Genomic DNA, 16,989 nt, shown 5'->3' with positions numbered 1-16,989 from the left:
ACATTGTTGTTACTTTTGAATCCTAGTAGTCCATGGTGTGTAAATCACAAAGACACTGACTAGGTTTTTAACTTTCATGTTCAGTTGTTAGGAGGTTCCCTTTTCAGAAAGGAATTTTCTAAAACACATTGTATTTAAGTAGCTTTTTACATAATAGTCCCCAAACTTCATGGCAGGTTCTGGCATTATTGAGACAGTTTTACTCTCATTGGAGTTTTTACTCAGAAGTAATGATTCTTCGGAAGATGGACTGACTTTAATAATAATAAATAAATAAGCCTAAAACTTCTCAAATTGTACTTGTACAAAAGGCATCAATTTTGTCCTTGCATTGAGTATATCTTTCATTGCCATGATTATGAAAAAGTATAATCATGTCTCTTGAGCTAACTTCAAAGTAGCTTGCCTGAGAAAACACCCTAATAATTCAGTATGCAGCTTTATTGAGTCACAATTAGATGAAGAGAAAAATCAGTTCATCTGCTGGCTTTTTAGCCAGTGTTGTTGGACACTGTGAGTACATAAGTGAGTTTCAGGGTAACTCAGGTGCATGTATACTGCAGCATGGTCAATGTCTGGAGCAAGTAGCTGTGCCTATAGAGAGCAGCAGCTCCTTTCCTGCCTTGCTTTTGTTCTGGTGGAAAAAGTTAATGAATTGAAAATCTGTGTCTTGCTTTATTTGGGAACACTCGGTAACTAAAAATTGTGCTCCATGCTACACTTGGACCCAACATGTAGCTCAACCATGCAGAGGATAGGATGTGACGGTCTTCCCATCTCATTCCTGCTTGGCCAAATGAAATACATCCCTGCCCTGGCAAAACAGCTGTCTGTGTGTTAGCCTTGCAAAGGTGTTCATGCCTCTGCGATACAAAATTTAATGAGACAAGGCCGATACTGTTTATAGATAAGGTAATCACTCCTTGAAGTTACAACTACCCACTGTTTTACTTAATTGATAACCAGTACCGGTTCTGCTCACTGAAGTTTAACTTCACAGAAGTATCATACAGAGAGTTGGAAATTGATTAGCTTCTAACTAGATCTGATAACTGAGTTATTTAATGAATGGGATTTAGCTGTCTGTTTACCTGTGCTAGCTCAGATGGTGCAATTTAAGGTCATGCAGTGCCACATTGGTCATGCAGTGCCACAAGCTCAGAGGGCTGAGCTGATATGCCTGCAGTGTTTCTAGTATTTGAGTTAGAATGTTTATAAACTTTGCATTAGATCATTATTTTGCCATATTATTTTAAAGAACCTTGATAGTTATAGATCTCCTTAAGATCTGGGTGCTCATTAGTATGATGTATCACTTCCATTACTTCTCCTGAAATACTATACCAACACGAGTGGGAGGTAGCAAAGATGTTACCCACTCAAATCTCAAGACAGATACATTTTCTCTTAGACAGACAACATCTTAGTAAAACCAGATTGTGGTCTGCTTTTGCCATCATATATTTCTGCCTGATTTGTCACACACAAAAAATGCTATAGGTAGTATAGGTAATGTAAGTCTGCGATTTTGTAACAATGCTGGGCTTAAATACTTGTGAAGTTCACAGTTTAATATGTGCCATAACCTTTCTCACAAAGCCAAGTTCATAATATGGGATGTTACAATAATTTTACAAATATATGAGATCAAACTTTACAGGTCTTTGTTTAGCTCATAGGTTAAAATTTCTCATGTTTTATAAGAAAACAGCTGAGCAGTAAGGATAATCTGGATTCACTTTCAGAGACCAAAAGGACAAATAATGCAAATAATAAAGGGAAAACAGGTTGGCTTTAAAAATCTGAATGTTTTATGTCTTTGATATATCATGTGACCCCTTCAATTACTCAAACTAAAAACACTTTAAGGGCTGTCATGTAGCTAAATAGTGCTGACATTAATGAGATAAAATCTTCTCTCAGTTTTACAGTATAAAAAACATATGCATCAGTATTTTGAAGTCAAAGGATTCCATGCTTATACTGGTGCAACTGAAACAAAACATTGGTGTAACATTCCTCCTTCAGGTATCTGGTTTTAATCAAACTATGCTCATGGCCCTCAAGTTTTCTTTGCTGTAGTGGAAGGTAGGTAGGAGTGTTTCATTTAAAATGCTTGGTTTACATCACAAGTGCACAAAAAACTGTGTATCTTGTCCTAGCTACCTCTAATTGATGAATTGTAACAGTTCCCTCAACTGTGTTTCTGAACTACGTGTTCTCTCAGAAGCAAAAGTTTTGCTCAAAAACAAACACAGTACCGATTTTTTTTCTCCTTCCAGTAGAGTTCAGTGAAACCAGGTGATTGGCAACTGTTATGATAAGGTAGACGAAGAGGATGAAAGCTAGGACTGATTGAACAGCTGTGAGGGGCTCTGTTCCAATTGTATTTTGATTACTGATAAGATAACCCTCCCTTTTCTCCCAGTGATTTATCTCATTCAAATTACAATAACAGTGAATTGCCATCAACAACAAACGCTGTGTAGTTTCAAGTCTCTCTGACTGTAGTGTAGCAAAAACCCAAAGGTGCTGCTTACAAGTTTTCATGTTACATTTCTAAAGATGGATAAATCATTTATTGCACTATGTGATCTCATACACTTCATAAGCCTGTTTTTTGTTTCATTTGAGGTAGACTGATCACTTGCTGATATTTCCAAGAAGAAAAATTCTAAAATTATCTGAAAACATAACTTGTTGGGATTTTTTTTGGAGGAGCGGGTGTTGATAATTGATATGTCTCTTTATTCTTCTGCTCCTAATATGAAATCAAAGACTTACAGGTAAAAATAGCTCACAAATACTGGAACAGTTTGAATTTAACTTAAAGGCAGGTAATCTGACCAGTTAAACTAAAAGATGTAACAAAACAAATGTTTCTGCAGTTATTCCCTGCCACTCCCCTCCCCACCTTGGGTGAAATGCTAGAAAGAAAAAGAAAGTATGAATTAATTTTCCTTGTTTTGTTTTTAGATGTTTGAATTGTACCACAGACTGTTAGCAAGTTATTTTTAATTAGGGTGGATGACTGAACCATTCTCCTCACTAAGGGCTAGATCCTGAGGTCCCAGTGATATGTGAGGTGTCAATGAAAGAAAATAATTGTGGTATAAAGTAGTTAAATCCTGGATGGGGGGAAAGGAGTTGTTATACTTCAGGCTATTGGACATTTTACTAAGCATTAGACCTGGCATGGGGTCAAGCTCACCTGATTTCAGACTAGTGTTTTCCATTATATAAGGAAATACCCAATTGAAATACCCCACTGTATGGCTGCTGTCATCTCATCCGGGTGGGGACCAGACTCCCAAGAAGTACAGTGTCTTTTCTATGCTTATGTTGCTGGTTTTGCCAAATAGCTCTGCTGGCTCATGCCTTGCAGGAAGCTCTCTTGATTTCCTGCCAGTTCCTGCCTTTTCCTTAACTGTTTGACTGGGACAGAAGTCACCATCTGCACTCACAGCAATAAAATGGGGAAGCTATGGGAGAGGTTGGAAGTTAAAATACACACTCCTTTCCTTGCATGTATCTAAGAATTCAGCAAATAATTACTCAAAGAGTAATGACTAATTTACACCTGGGATTATTTAGAAGGATACACATGCTGATATACAGAACAGGCACAATATGCATCTGTGTAAGCAACAAATGCATGTGCAAACATGCGGCCATCTGATCCTCTGTAGCCAAAGTAGAGGCCTGGCGAGAGAAGAAGGAAATGTTCTAGCATGATGTTGTGGGAGGCACTGCTCACAGTTCAGCAAAATCCCTGTTTGATGGCATAATGGCATTGACTCATCTTTTATCTGCTGCTGGGAGATCTACAGTAAGATCTTATCGCTGCTGGCAAAGGAATGGAGGTCGGGAGTTTTGTGCAACCAGCAACCCACTCATTGGCTTCACGAGCATGTTGTGACGAGCACCACTCCCAGTCACTCTGCAGAGTCACCAGGAATAGGATAAGGCCAGATCTGAATCCGGCTGAGGAAACTAGGAGACCTTTCCTCTGTTTTTTAGAGAAATTGATGTGCCCTTTTGACCCTCATCAACAAAAACAGTCTTGGCTGGTGTGTGTCATTGTGAAGTCTATGACAGGGATGTAGGCCAAAGCCCACAAATTTTCTAAGTTGTTACACAGGCAAACTCCCTCTTGCTAAAAAGATTCAAGATAATTTGCCTTCTAGTAGATAAGTAAAAAATAAGATGATTTTCTTTTGTTATGTTCTCCTGACAAACTCCACTGAGGGAACACAGACATAAAACAAGGTTTACAGTGGAATACCAACCATGGATAAAGCAAACTTCAGGATCTGCCTGACTATATTCATCTTAGCTATAGCTGTGGTTTTCTGGCTCCTTCTTTAATGAAGAAGTGTGATAAAAATAAACCAAATATACATTCTTTGTGCATGCACATCTCCATGGATTTCACAGCAGGAATTTGGCCCTCTGTGTGTATGTATACTATTAAGTTACAATTCCATTAACAAATTAAATAACCATATATTAAAATGAAGGCAAGGGTTGGGGACTGGTTTTCTTTTGTAAATTTGCCAACTCGATCTGGTAAAGTGAATGTTCTGACACAAGTCAGACTGAATCAACAGACACATCAGTTAATAGAGGAGAGACCATGCAGAATCTTTGGCATTGAAAAAGGTCAAATACTTCAAGCTTGGACACTGGCAGAGAAAGGAGACTAAGATGGAACAAGCAAGTCAGGAATGTGAATTAAAGCTAGCTGGTTATTAGGAGCATCTATAGCCCACAAACCCTGAGAAACTCAACCTCCATCTGGTTTCAGTGATCATACCATTCATTATAATATGATTATTTTTTAAGATATGGTGCATTTCCAATTGTTAGTTTTGGTTACCTGCAACACTTAATAAATGTGGGAATCAAGCACCAATAACAAAAACAATGACATCTTTTTTACCTTCAAAATACCACCACCCAGTTTAAATCTACCTCATACAGCATTTCAGAGACAATGCTAGTGGTAGTGTGCAGTGGTTAGCTGTATAGGGCTCATTTGTTCCTGTTCAAAGCTACAGGCATGACTACTGCTGAGGATGTGTCAAAAGGAAGTGAGAAAATTATCTCAGGGCAATTACTGAAGAAATTCTCTGGGAAATCACTGAACAAAAGAAGGAGTAATGTTACATCTTTGCAATAAAAATAACTGCACAGATCATAGAGGAAGTAAAAAAAAAAAGACTTTAAGAGCAGGTAACCGTCAACCATTACCTGGCTGCATAGGTCATGGATAGGCCCACATTTAATAAGGATTAAAAAAAAAAAAAAATTAGGGTATGCCTAGTATACAGTATTAAGCTCATTGATTCATTGAATGCATTCATCATTTCCTCTTGTCATTGCAGTGCAATCTTTGTTGTAAATCTTGGTTTATGTTATCACTGATCATCCACGAACCTTGCCAGCATGAGCGATCGACTCTTAGCAGAATTGATGGATGCCAGTGCCCTTCTGGGATTGAGCACTGTCTTTGCTATTTCTCTCAGCAATAGTCACTCATTGGATACTGAAGACAGTGGATAGTAAACACTTTGAAACTAATGAATTTGAGGAAGTGGAATACTTAATTTGTATTGATTGTGCAAATGCCATTGCTTTGCCCTTCAACACCCTGATCCAGAATGGCCTGTAAAGCCACATTCATCACTGGATGAATACATATCAATTAGAATAAACAGCAGAGGAACTGCAAAAATTACTTAGTATTTCACCTCCCACTTGTAATGTAGCTCAAACCTACCTAAATTAGTAGTAATTGAGAATCATCAACACACAAATGACATTTTTCTCCTCAGCCTATATTCTCAACCTGATTCCTGACAGGGAGAAACCTGATGTCCCTTGATTTGAAATACACTGCTTGGAGCATGTTTAGGCCTAATCTTTTGGGCAGCAGACCCTGGAAATCTAGTTGTCATCTGCAAAAGTCAGTAATGTGACAATCTGACACATATTGAATTAAAACCTAGAAGAAATGTCCCATTCTTAGAGAAGGCAATGGAATTCAGCTTTTAGTTTGACTTTAAATTGCGCATTCATAAGAAACCCAACAGTGTTACCTTTAACATTGTTGCATGCTCAGAAAGTCAAAGAAAATGAAAAGAAAAAATAGTTATATGTATTTCCCTGCACAGCCACACCTGCTCCTTTTAAGTTATACTGTGGAGACTTATGAACAGTGAAGATGATGATGTAATTTACTCTTGGCCATAATAAACCTTAGTCTTCAATGCTATGATCTCACATTTTTCATGAATATTAGAAAGAAAAGAAAACATCAATCACTGTCTGTAAATGTGAATATTTAGAACTCTGCATTAGCAAAATCTTATCAGGCTTCTTTTAAGCCAAGTAGCTGTGTGCCTAACTGATCTCATTTCCATTTTTATCAGTTTTACCTTTGTGTAACATTGAATTCAGCAGACACTTGTCTTTACGCCACAGTCACAAAGGGCAGAATCACACCTATGCGAGTTCAAACCAACAAAGATGAAAAAATTGCAAAGGTTTTTGACAGCTGTATTATAAGAAAAATGATCAGATACAGATGACAGCAAAGCATTTCTAGCCAAGAGAGTGTTAAGACAAGTTAAGCAATCAATCATGTACATCACTCGCTATTCAGCGAGTCGACATTCGACATCTGAATCAGTCATTACAAAGTAAAGAGAATTAGTAAAGTCTCTTACAAAATGCAAATAAGTGAACTGGAGGACAATAGAGTCAAATTCTAGAACTTGGCAGGAAGCCATAAGAATTATTTTGACAAGACTGCTTGGGGTAATTTGATTGTTACATTTAAAAGAAAAATAATTTTTAAAAAGTGAGCTTCACTCTTGAGCAGTACAAGTTTGTGATATAAATGTATAGTTATATTTAGTGACAAAAAGTGTAGAATAAGGAAGAAAATGTAGTGTCTGCTCTGATGCTTTGTTACACTGCTGCATGAATTAACTATTTTTGGTGGTAGTGAGAGTTTTTCCACATAATTTCAAAGAATTCCAAAGCTAAAAGCTATCCCAAATGGTATGCAACTATCAGTGTTTGTCTTCCTTGAACATGTTGCCTACTAATGTTTTTGCAGAGTTTCAACCTGCTTCAAAATCCACTGGGTATAAGTGAACATCAAAAATAGGTTTAACGTCCGCAGAGCTGCAAAGCTGCAGGTGTGAAATTCTGTAAAATCAAAAGTATCACTATTACATAGGTCCAAAAAAATCCCCACCTAACATCTTCCTTCTTAATACAAAAGAATGAGTAAAAAAGAAGGAAAGAGAGTTGACAATTAGGCAGAAACTTTGGTTTTGACAGCAGTTTCTCCTTAATTTCTAACAGCATACGGGATGCTATCTTACACTCACTTCTCAGTTGGAGTAATGGTGGAAAATGGGAGTGATCTTACTGAAAACCAAAAAAACATAGAAGGTAGCTGCCCTGTTAGGTGAATCCTAGACATCCAGGCATTTGGCATCTGTTCTGAGAGGAGTTACATATGTTCTTGGCTTGCACGTGTGGCAGAATTGACACAAGCATTACATACCTGAAGCTCTGGGCATGCCCTCTGGCCATCAGCCCTTGGATGCTGATGGATTCACTCCCTTTCTCATCTGTCTTCATGGCTTCATCAATGGAACTGCTCCTGCTCCTAAGAGTGCATGTTTGCCTTCATACTTCACAAGGTCAGGGCTTGAACCATATAGGATTTGTCATCACCAGGAAACTTTCTTATTGATGACTTACTAGTGCAGACATGCCTTAAAATGATAGAGATGGTTTGGTTTTGGTCCTGATATGAAAATAGGCTTAAAGAAAGTGTGTTCTCATTAATATTTATACTATCATGGTCTATATTAACTTATGGTAAAAATATTTTTCAGAAAAATGCATATGACTTTGTTAATATTTGAATAGCTGAGATGATTCTGTGGATCCTTGCACTTAAAAAAATCCTGTCCGTGGCAAATGCAAAAGCTTTGTGAGGAGTATCAGAACTAGAAAATTACTCACGAGTTTTAAAAGAAACAAAGTTACTTTCCCTTGATTCATTCTTGTTCCAAGGAAGGGAACAACATGCTGCCTGTGTGAGAAAGCTCGGAAGATAATACATTTAAGAATAGATGTTACATGTTATTTTATCTCATCAGCTAGTCATTCTTATCCCTGTTCTCATAACTTACAGATCTTTATGAAACAGTTTCTTCTGCTGGAAGTAGGAGATTTTGTGTTTAGATGTGTTTTTTTATCAGCTGGTTATCCTCAAGTTTATCGTTGCAAATCTTATTGATTGAAGAAAATTGAACTTTGTCCAACAGTTGTTGAGCTACATGGATAGAATTTTACCACCTAAGAACTCATACAGGCTTTTGATTGATTTCACTGTTGTTTTGACCTCTGTGTAGAGCTGAAACTTACAAGCAGTTTGGGTGTGTGAAATAAAAACATTCAAGGGCCCAGGTACACAATGCTTTCACTTGTTTCTACACCAAAAGCACAAATTCCTAAAAATATATCTGTATTACTCAAAATATAAGTCTCTGTTTCATCTGATCATGTTAACAACAAAAGTATTACCTTTATCTTCCAGAAATGTTGGAATCCAACAATATAATAAATTTCAATGGACTAGCTAATAGCTCCAGTTACCATACTTTCCTCTTGGACGAAGAACGCGGTCGACTGTATGTTGGAGCAAAGGATCACATATTTTCTTTCAACCTGGTTAACATCAAGGAATATCAAAAGGTATTTTCATTCATGTTCTGTCCAATGTAAATACATACCTTTAATGTTAAAGACTCCCTATCACTCAAGACTATGTTGTGCACTGTTGGAATTATATAGTAAGTGTTTGGATGTCAGGAATACTGTTACAACAAAAATATTTGCTGACTCTATGAAAAGAAATTTATAACGAGCCTGTGACCTTTGACTATATAATCTACAATATTTTTTTTCAGACTACAAAAAAGTAGTAAATGGTAAGTGAATAATCCAGCTATTTCCCAAACAAGACATACTTTCATGGCAACTGCTAAAAAAGCCAAACATCTATTATGACAGTTTATGCAGAAAGACCTTACTGCTCTGTATTTGTTTGCAGATAAAAGAAGCTATTTGGGAGTCCAAGTGTTGATTTTTCTTCTTTAACTCAAGCACATGTAGGCACTCTGCTTCTGCTGCTTTCAAGCCAAAATAATTCCAGTATTAATAAAAGACGAACAATTCCATAAAATATTGCCGTTCTTGATGGAGATTGTAATTTTCCGGTAAAAGTTGGTGACTAATTAAAAGCTGACAAGCAGTTTAGTGTCATTCTTCTGCTAAATAAATAATTAAATTTTCCTTTATTTTAGTAGGACAAAATGCCAAGAAGGTAAACAATGTGATGGAGGTTTGATTTTTTTTACATTAAGTATTTTGATGGCACATTTTAAAATCCAGAGAGTACCCTTTTATGAGAGATATATTACTTCAATACCCAGGGATTATTTTTTTTTTTCTTAGTGTTCCTGACCTTTTGGCTGTTTAACTATTAGCTTCCTAAGATGATAGCAATAAATATCTTGTGTTTTCTGTTCAGAGGGAAGACAGGCTATTCATTTGTATTCTCTAAGGATAAGAGGATAAAAGGAAAACTGGCTATTTTCTTTTCTATTCTCTTTAGTGCAGCTATAAAGGAAACTAGCTATTTATTTGAATTCTCTGAGGGATCAATAGCTTAATGTGCAAAACATCTGGAATAATAAAGGAAAGAAGGTGTTTCCATTGCAGAAAACAGCTCTGTAGAATGGGAGTGATTGCAATTTACATACTTACATATTCAGGTACTTTTAGAACACTATTTGACTTTATATACAAATATTAAATAAAGAACTGTTGTCAGTAACATGGAAATGTATGTTGGCAACAGACTTAGAGAATTTAGACTAGATTTAAGAATAGACAAAAGGCTTTAAGAGTTTGGGGATCTGTTTATTATAGACGGGAGAGCCATGTACGAAACTTCAATCAAAATTACAATGCAGCCAGTGCTGCCCTGGAGCTCAAACTTCACCAGTTGTTGCTTCTACCATGTAAGAAAACTCAGGTTTCTGTATAAATGCTGATGGCAACATCAAAACTCAAAAAGCCAAATTTTTCAGTGTATTAAAACCAGTTTGACTTAACTGTCTTTTAAACCAAATTAGAGGAGAGAGAATTACTGTGACACTAAGGATAAAGAACATCTGATTTGAAATACAGTGGTTTGAAAAATACTGAGATTTTTGCCCAAAACTTGAACTAAACTTGAACCGGTCCTTTTGGGATATCTGAGAAGTTTGGTTAATGTTTTTCAACCTAGTAAATTTAAATTTTCACATCTCTGCACATTTTAAGCTGAGAATAGCAACAGGAAGTAGTGGGAATCCTCTGAGAGAGAATGTGCTCATAAAATTTTCAGCCTTATTTTATAGACTTACAATGTTTGATTGCTGTTTGGACTTCATTAAAAAAAATTGAATTTAAAAAATGTTGCAAACTGTATTTTCAAATATCATCTATAACATCTCCTTTGACCCCTTTGGTCCTCTACATTCCATTTTTTTTCTTTAATATTTTGCCTTTTGCTTTCTATTAACAAACTATATTGAACACCAAGACTGTAATCCAGACTTAAGGCCATTCATATTGCATTATCTGAGGCTCCCAAATGAATAGCCTGGCATTTTATGGGAAGATCATGTTTTATTCTATATGTAATTCCTAAAAGCTTTTCAAAGAAACATGAATAATTGACTGTGAGGGTCTTTGGATTTTCTCTGTATGAGGTGAGATCCATTTTCTGCTAAGCTAACACTACAGAAAACCTAGATTTAGGATTAGTTGTGTTAGGGTAGCTCTATAGGAACAGCATAAACATGTTTTGATGGTGTGATACTTTTCAAATACTATAGCTCCTTTTTTATTATTTAATTAACTGAACTAGTGAAAGAGTGAACTATTAGATACCCTGAAGAGGCAAACACCTCATTTCTGATGCTGACTCTAATGTGTGATTATATTTCTATTACATGAGATTTAAAAGATTAAAGAAACACTTAATGGAGAGTCAACCTTCTTATCATTAGGACTGAAGATTCACAGCTGAAATTCACAATGCAGACAGTATTTCAAGATTGTTTTTTTCTGTGACACCTATTATCCCAATATTTCATTTCTTTGTTGTCAAATTTTAAGAAAGAAAAGGAAATAAGGAAAAGAAGGGGGTAAGATAAACTGGATAAAGGGAGTAGCATTTGGCCTGCAATTTGTGAATGCTGAAGCATGAAATAACACAATGTGATTTTTGTTTTGTGTCTTTAGATTGTTTGGCCTGTATCACATTCCCGAAGGGATGAGTGCAAGTGGGCTGGAAAAGATATTGTGGTAAGTACAAATCTTTTTAGCATTTTTTTCCTTTTATAAAACATTGTAAATATTTTATTATGGCCCACTGTGTTAATTCTTGAAGAATTTTTCCTGCTTTATAAGGTCACACTCTAATCATAACTTCAGTCTTGAGTTTTCCCAGTCCTCTTATATAGAAATTTTGTCTTCATGACCAAGGGTTTCAGTTTATAAATGGAAATCATGCAGATGAACTAGAATTTATCTACCAAAAAAAAAAAAAGAAACCAAAACCAAAAACAAACTAAAAAAAAACAAACCAGTAAGAAAGAGAAGATAGAAGAAATAACAGAAAAAGAGATATTGACCCTGGAATACTCATCTCCTGATGAGAAGGTACATAATATTCTGACCCATTTTTGCCCTGCTCCAGGTCCCAGTCCTCAAGGGAGTTCCAAGAAGTGCTTTCTCTTTGTAGCATCTCTCTGGAGCCAGTGGGTTCCCCAGAGCTCTTCCCTGCTTGGAGTTCACAGCAATATTGAGGTCAAAGTGGTTTTAACATTCTTCATCAGTTTCAGTGCCTCAGGAATGACACTGCTACACTGGGCATCATTTTCTGAACATTTTCCCTCATTCCTCTGTACATCATATTCCCTGTATTTATGAAGTAAGAGAGACATAGCCAGTAGCCCCCAAACAGCAATCATTCCACACTGATAATAACTGTCTTCTTTATAGGAACAGTGTGGGAAACAGGGCTGAAGAAGGGGAAAAAAAGATAAAAAATACATGCATGCAATGAGCCAAACAAATACTTGCATAGCAAAGCCAAATGGGAAATCATTGTGGCTGCCAAGGTATAAGTGAGAGTGGAACTTGGCCCCGTGTGTATATGCTATTGGCCTGATTTTCAGAGATGATTCTGTAAAATATTCATAATGCCAACCATATGCCTCTAGAGAGCTCCATTTGAATAATTTCCTAGGTCATAATAAAAATAGTCTCATCAGTCTTTACCTAGGCCATAGAGGACAGTTGTCTTCAAAAAAAGCCATCTGGGAACAGTAGAGGTAGATTGGGTAAAAACTAAGAAATATGGGCTAAGCTAAATATGTGATGGGACAGCTGAAATGCCAGATACCTAGGCTATCTCATTACACAGAAATAATACATTTAAGTTAATCCATGCTCGTGTCCACAAATAATTTTCAGGAGTACTTTGCAAGGTAAGCCTAGAATATCTAGTATTCAAGGTTAAAAAAAAAGGGCTAGTGTTAAATATGTGAGCAAATTAACTAACCTTGCTACTTCATCTCATATGAAGTATTATGATATTCCATTAAGTAGATTTTTTCCATGGCTGGAGTAAAAGCCTAGAAAACTAATAAGAGATTCAGTGCCTAGAATGAAAGTATATGCTTATATTTTTTAAATAATTATTTTTAGAAATTCACCATAGTAAGAAAGAGTATGCTTTACACACTGCACTAAGCTGATTCTAATTCAGCTTAGTTGTTTAAAATCGTAGAGACACACATTCTGGAGTAAGCTGGGAGGTTCAGGTCCCCATCCTTTGAGTGTGGTGAGCTTGAGAGGACTGCTTATACTGTAACTTCTATTCACCTTGATTCTTTTGCTTCCTGTGATACTAGGACAGCTACACCTGCTGCTCACAAATAGAAGGTAAAGCCCACACCACATTGCACTGGAGTGTGTGACCCTGATAGTAGATCCTGTAAGATTGTGTGGGGTGGTTTTTTTGGTTGCTTTTTTTTTTTTTTAACTCTAAAGTTCTCTAGAGGAGTAGGTGAGAAATGAAATAAACACATAGGGGAGATGTAATGTGGGTCCTGTTTTCAGTAGGCAACTAGAAAGAGGGAATACACAACTTGATGTGTTCAGTACATCATATTTTAATATTTACAGCTACCTGTTCTTGCCATAAAACAGTGCATTACAATATATTTAATGCAACTGCTTTAAGTCTAATTACAGATAATTTAAAAAACCTGATTATTCCTGCCTCCTTTAAGCCATTGTCAGTACCTTGGGAGTGTGAAATATAAAGGCCATAAAAATAACTCAGCAGACTCTTATTAGAGGGAACAAGAGAAAAAGAAGACAAATAAAGTGACATATAAACCAGGCTTGATTTAATACTGCTTTCAGCATGTACCACTTCTAAGATATTATATACTCCTCACTTGTGATAGTTCAAAACTTTCTACATGACAGTCTATACTTCTACATTGAGGTCTTTTTTAAAAAAACCCTCCTTTTAATTATTGATCTCCAGGGTAAGTCAGCGCTGAAAATGCAAGTCCCCACTAATGGGCCAGGTGCACTGCAGCAGCTGCAGCCCAAGCATAACCCCAGCCCTGCCCCACTGCTAACCTCAGCTATGACCTCTGAGATTTCCTCTCATAATTGTAAGAGGTAATTCAGCGTTGTTTTCACTCCTTCAGAGGGATTCCTTATCCTGATGCTGTCAGTCATGCCAGTCCCAGCACAGCAGGCTTGTGGCTCAGGAAGGTCCACACGGGATTTGAGGAGAGCAGCCAACAGGGCCTATTCCTGCTCTCCTGCTACCCCTTTGTTACTTAAACAGTCATTTTAATTTCTGTTTCCTAAAGGGCTTAGTATATGTTAATTACTTAAGCTTTATTCACTGTTTAGGTAGATAGAACTTTTAAAGTGTGCTTTGGATCTTCTTCCATATGAGTAAGCTGAGAAGAGTTGCTGAAAGACCCCCACCTCAGCTATGCAGTACCTACTTAGAGCAGGACTTCTCTGAAGAAGGTTAACTGCTACACTTTCCCTCAAAATTATAGACTTTTTCCAATAAAATCATAATTACTGTCCCATGTAAGCACTTAGCATTACAATATATTTCCATTTCCTCAGTATAGAGTATCGCAAGCACCAAAGTAACATTGTTCATGAAAAATTAAAGTCTATAAATAATAAGTAAGAGACTTATGTAATTCAACTAAATGAGCAATTCTGTGAGGATTTCTTGCTATTCTGGACTTCAGTGTCTTATTTGATCTATTCTGGTTTCTGTAAGTCTTGTAAATATTTCTCACGATTCCTGGCCAGACCTTGGGAATGATCAAAGAAGACAAAGTCTCTACAGAATATTTCTCAGCTTTTATACTAAACTTACTGAACAGTCATAGTGCTAGTCATATTTCTCACTAGTGAGCCTCAATATTTCATTTAAAAGTCGTACAGTCACCTGGGCCCCTACAAAAACACATGGCAAACTCTGCATTACATGTGGGTTAAATAATAGCTAACTGAAGGAAAAAGGAAAAAAAAAAAAGTGGCTGCAATTCCATTCTGACATTCCTAGGATATCATAAACCAGCAAAGCAAAGCTTGGGTGCTTTACAAAAGTTATCAGAAGCACTAATTAGCTTTGCAGGTAGTCATAGGGTAAGGATATGTTCCTAACGGGAAACCTCATTTAGTCCTTAAACGATTAATTAGCTTTATAAATTTTGGCTGCTGTTTAGTTACTACATCTCTGCATTAGATTTGGCTGAGGCACTGTAGCAATAGTTCACAAATTACACAATTAATCAAGGAAATTCCTATTAAAGAGTACAATAGGTTTCTATGACATGAAAGCTTAAAAGATGTGTTTCTGAAGGGCACCTTAGGATGTTATTTTCAAGTGTGACTTGACTATCCAATTTATTTAGCCACTTTTAAAGATTCCAGGTCAAATTAAATTGTTGAAATAGTCCCTTCTGGCCTTGACATGTATAAATCTATAAAATTTCCGTAGGTGCTTTAACAAAGTCACGTAGGAGAAGCTGCACGATGACAGACACACACACTTAGCATACTGTAAGATACCAGCCTCTCCTTGGATGTTTCTGGTGAGAAATATACATTGGTGTACAAACAGATACAAAGAGTACCAAGTACTTCTACTTGGTACCAGCAAGTTTCTACATCTGCTCTGTCACACGAACATACACAGTTACATACATACAGGTCCAGAAAGAGTTACACTTTGTGTACACAGCTGAAGTGTACCAGCACATTTGCATGTGGGTAAGCACTGGCTGTATTGTAATTTATAGGAGATAGACATCTACCTGGGCTATTTCATTGCAATTAAATTTTACCTAGTTATTATCTCTTACCTGATTCCAGCTGTGTGTAACTTTTTTATGCTTAATAGTTCTCTTGACAGCAGTTTGGAATCACTTCAGATCAGAAACCTATTTCCAGTGACAAAGCAGCAAGGCTCTTTACACTGCACACATTTGATGACATAGCCATATTCTGTGCATGCTTCTTTGCATTCAAGTGTGGCTGGCACCTAATTATTCAATTTATTGTTCATGCAAGTAGAATCACATGACTGTAATTTAATTCACCATCTAATTTGTTACAATAATATTTAAAGCCAAAATGTTCACATGCCATCTTAGTTTGTGCTTCCTTTAAAGTTTTCCATCCCCTCCCTAAAATATAGGAAGGGAGGGGATGGATCTGTAGGCTTATGGATTCATCAGTGTGCAATTTGGAAAGAAAGAAAAAACAAAAAAACCCCAGAAAGTAAAAAGTGACTCGACAAGTGTCCCTCAGCCATATCTGGTGATACTTTGGAAAAACACAGCTAGAAATAATTGAACACTAGTCCCTTTAACTCATTTTATTACTGTTGTTGCCTTAGGGAAAATAGAGGAACATGGAGGGAGAAAGTAAAAGTAATTCTTTTCATCTGTTATTGTAAACAAAGATCTGAAGAGGGAATCTGAAAATTAAATATACAATGCTGGCTGAATCTAGAAAGCATGTTTCTAAATTCATCTGACAGGCACAACTTTTCTGGTCAAATTACCTCTGGCCCTTTGGGTGTGCCAAAGAGTTCATTCCTTTTTGTCAGGGTTCTTTGGAGGATATCTACAGCCAAATGTCCAGCTTTTCTCCCACCAACCTTCATTGCCAGACCTTTTTCCTTTCTGGCTTCCTGTCTCCAGCATAGCAGTAAAATTCTTTAGCAAAGCCTAAAGACCCAGGATGCCCACCCAGCCTGGGGAAAAGACAAAGGTGAATGTCTCCTGTCCAGATGGGGTAAAATGTGTAAAAATCCAAAGAAACAGGTCTCAAATGAGTTTGGGGACAGAATTTACTCTCAGTGTGACCTACTACAAGAAGAAAAGTGGTTTTTGTGACGTGTAAGACAAATAGTGCCAGAGCATATTCCTTCCTAGTCTATCAACTGTCCCAGTTAGTATGCTGCGTTTTTTAGTTCGAGGGCTGCTCACTCTTTCCTCTTGTCCATGTTCTTTAATGTGAACACAATTTCCTACCAAAGCATTCCTTACCATTTGGGGGAGATGAGAGTGAGACATTTGTAAGCAGTGTGCTGCTGCAATACTACTGCTTTGGAAAACTGCTGTGCATAGACTACAAACAAAGGAGAAACACAGATGGGGCGGAAAAAACCCTCAAAACCTACAACCACTTCACTCAGAGGTGAACTGGGCTTGGTAAAAAAGGGGTTAAGGACATTGGAATCTTTCAAAGTCCTGTGGAGCTCTCAAACAGGCCTTCCCC

General features: G+C 36.9%; 1 protein-coding gene across 1 annotated transcript in view; it reads left to right on the top strand.

Moving 5' to 3' along the window:
- SEMA3A (semaphorin 3A) overlaps window positions 1–16,989 on the top strand; it is a gene marked incomplete at its 3' end in the record, with an annotated part of 162,360 nt that overhangs the window by 39,408 nt on the left and 105,963 nt on the right. Inside the window, exons 2-3 of the mRNA XM_082280615.1 lie at window positions 8,627–8,784; window positions 11,386–11,448. Of these exons, the coding sequence (XP_082136741.1) occupies window positions 8,627–8,784; window positions 11,386–11,448 (221 nt within the window). The remainder of the gene's footprint in view (window positions 1–8,626; window positions 8,785–11,385; window positions 11,449–16,989) is intronic.

This window comes from Coloeus monedula, assembly GCF_965178545.1.
Source record: "Coloeus monedula genome assembly, chromosome: 4".
NCBI lineage: Eukaryota > Metazoa > Chordata > Aves > Passeriformes > Corvidae > Coloeus > Coloeus monedula.
Note: the sequence above shows the minus strand (reverse complement) of the source record. Positions and strands in the feature narration are given on the sequence as shown.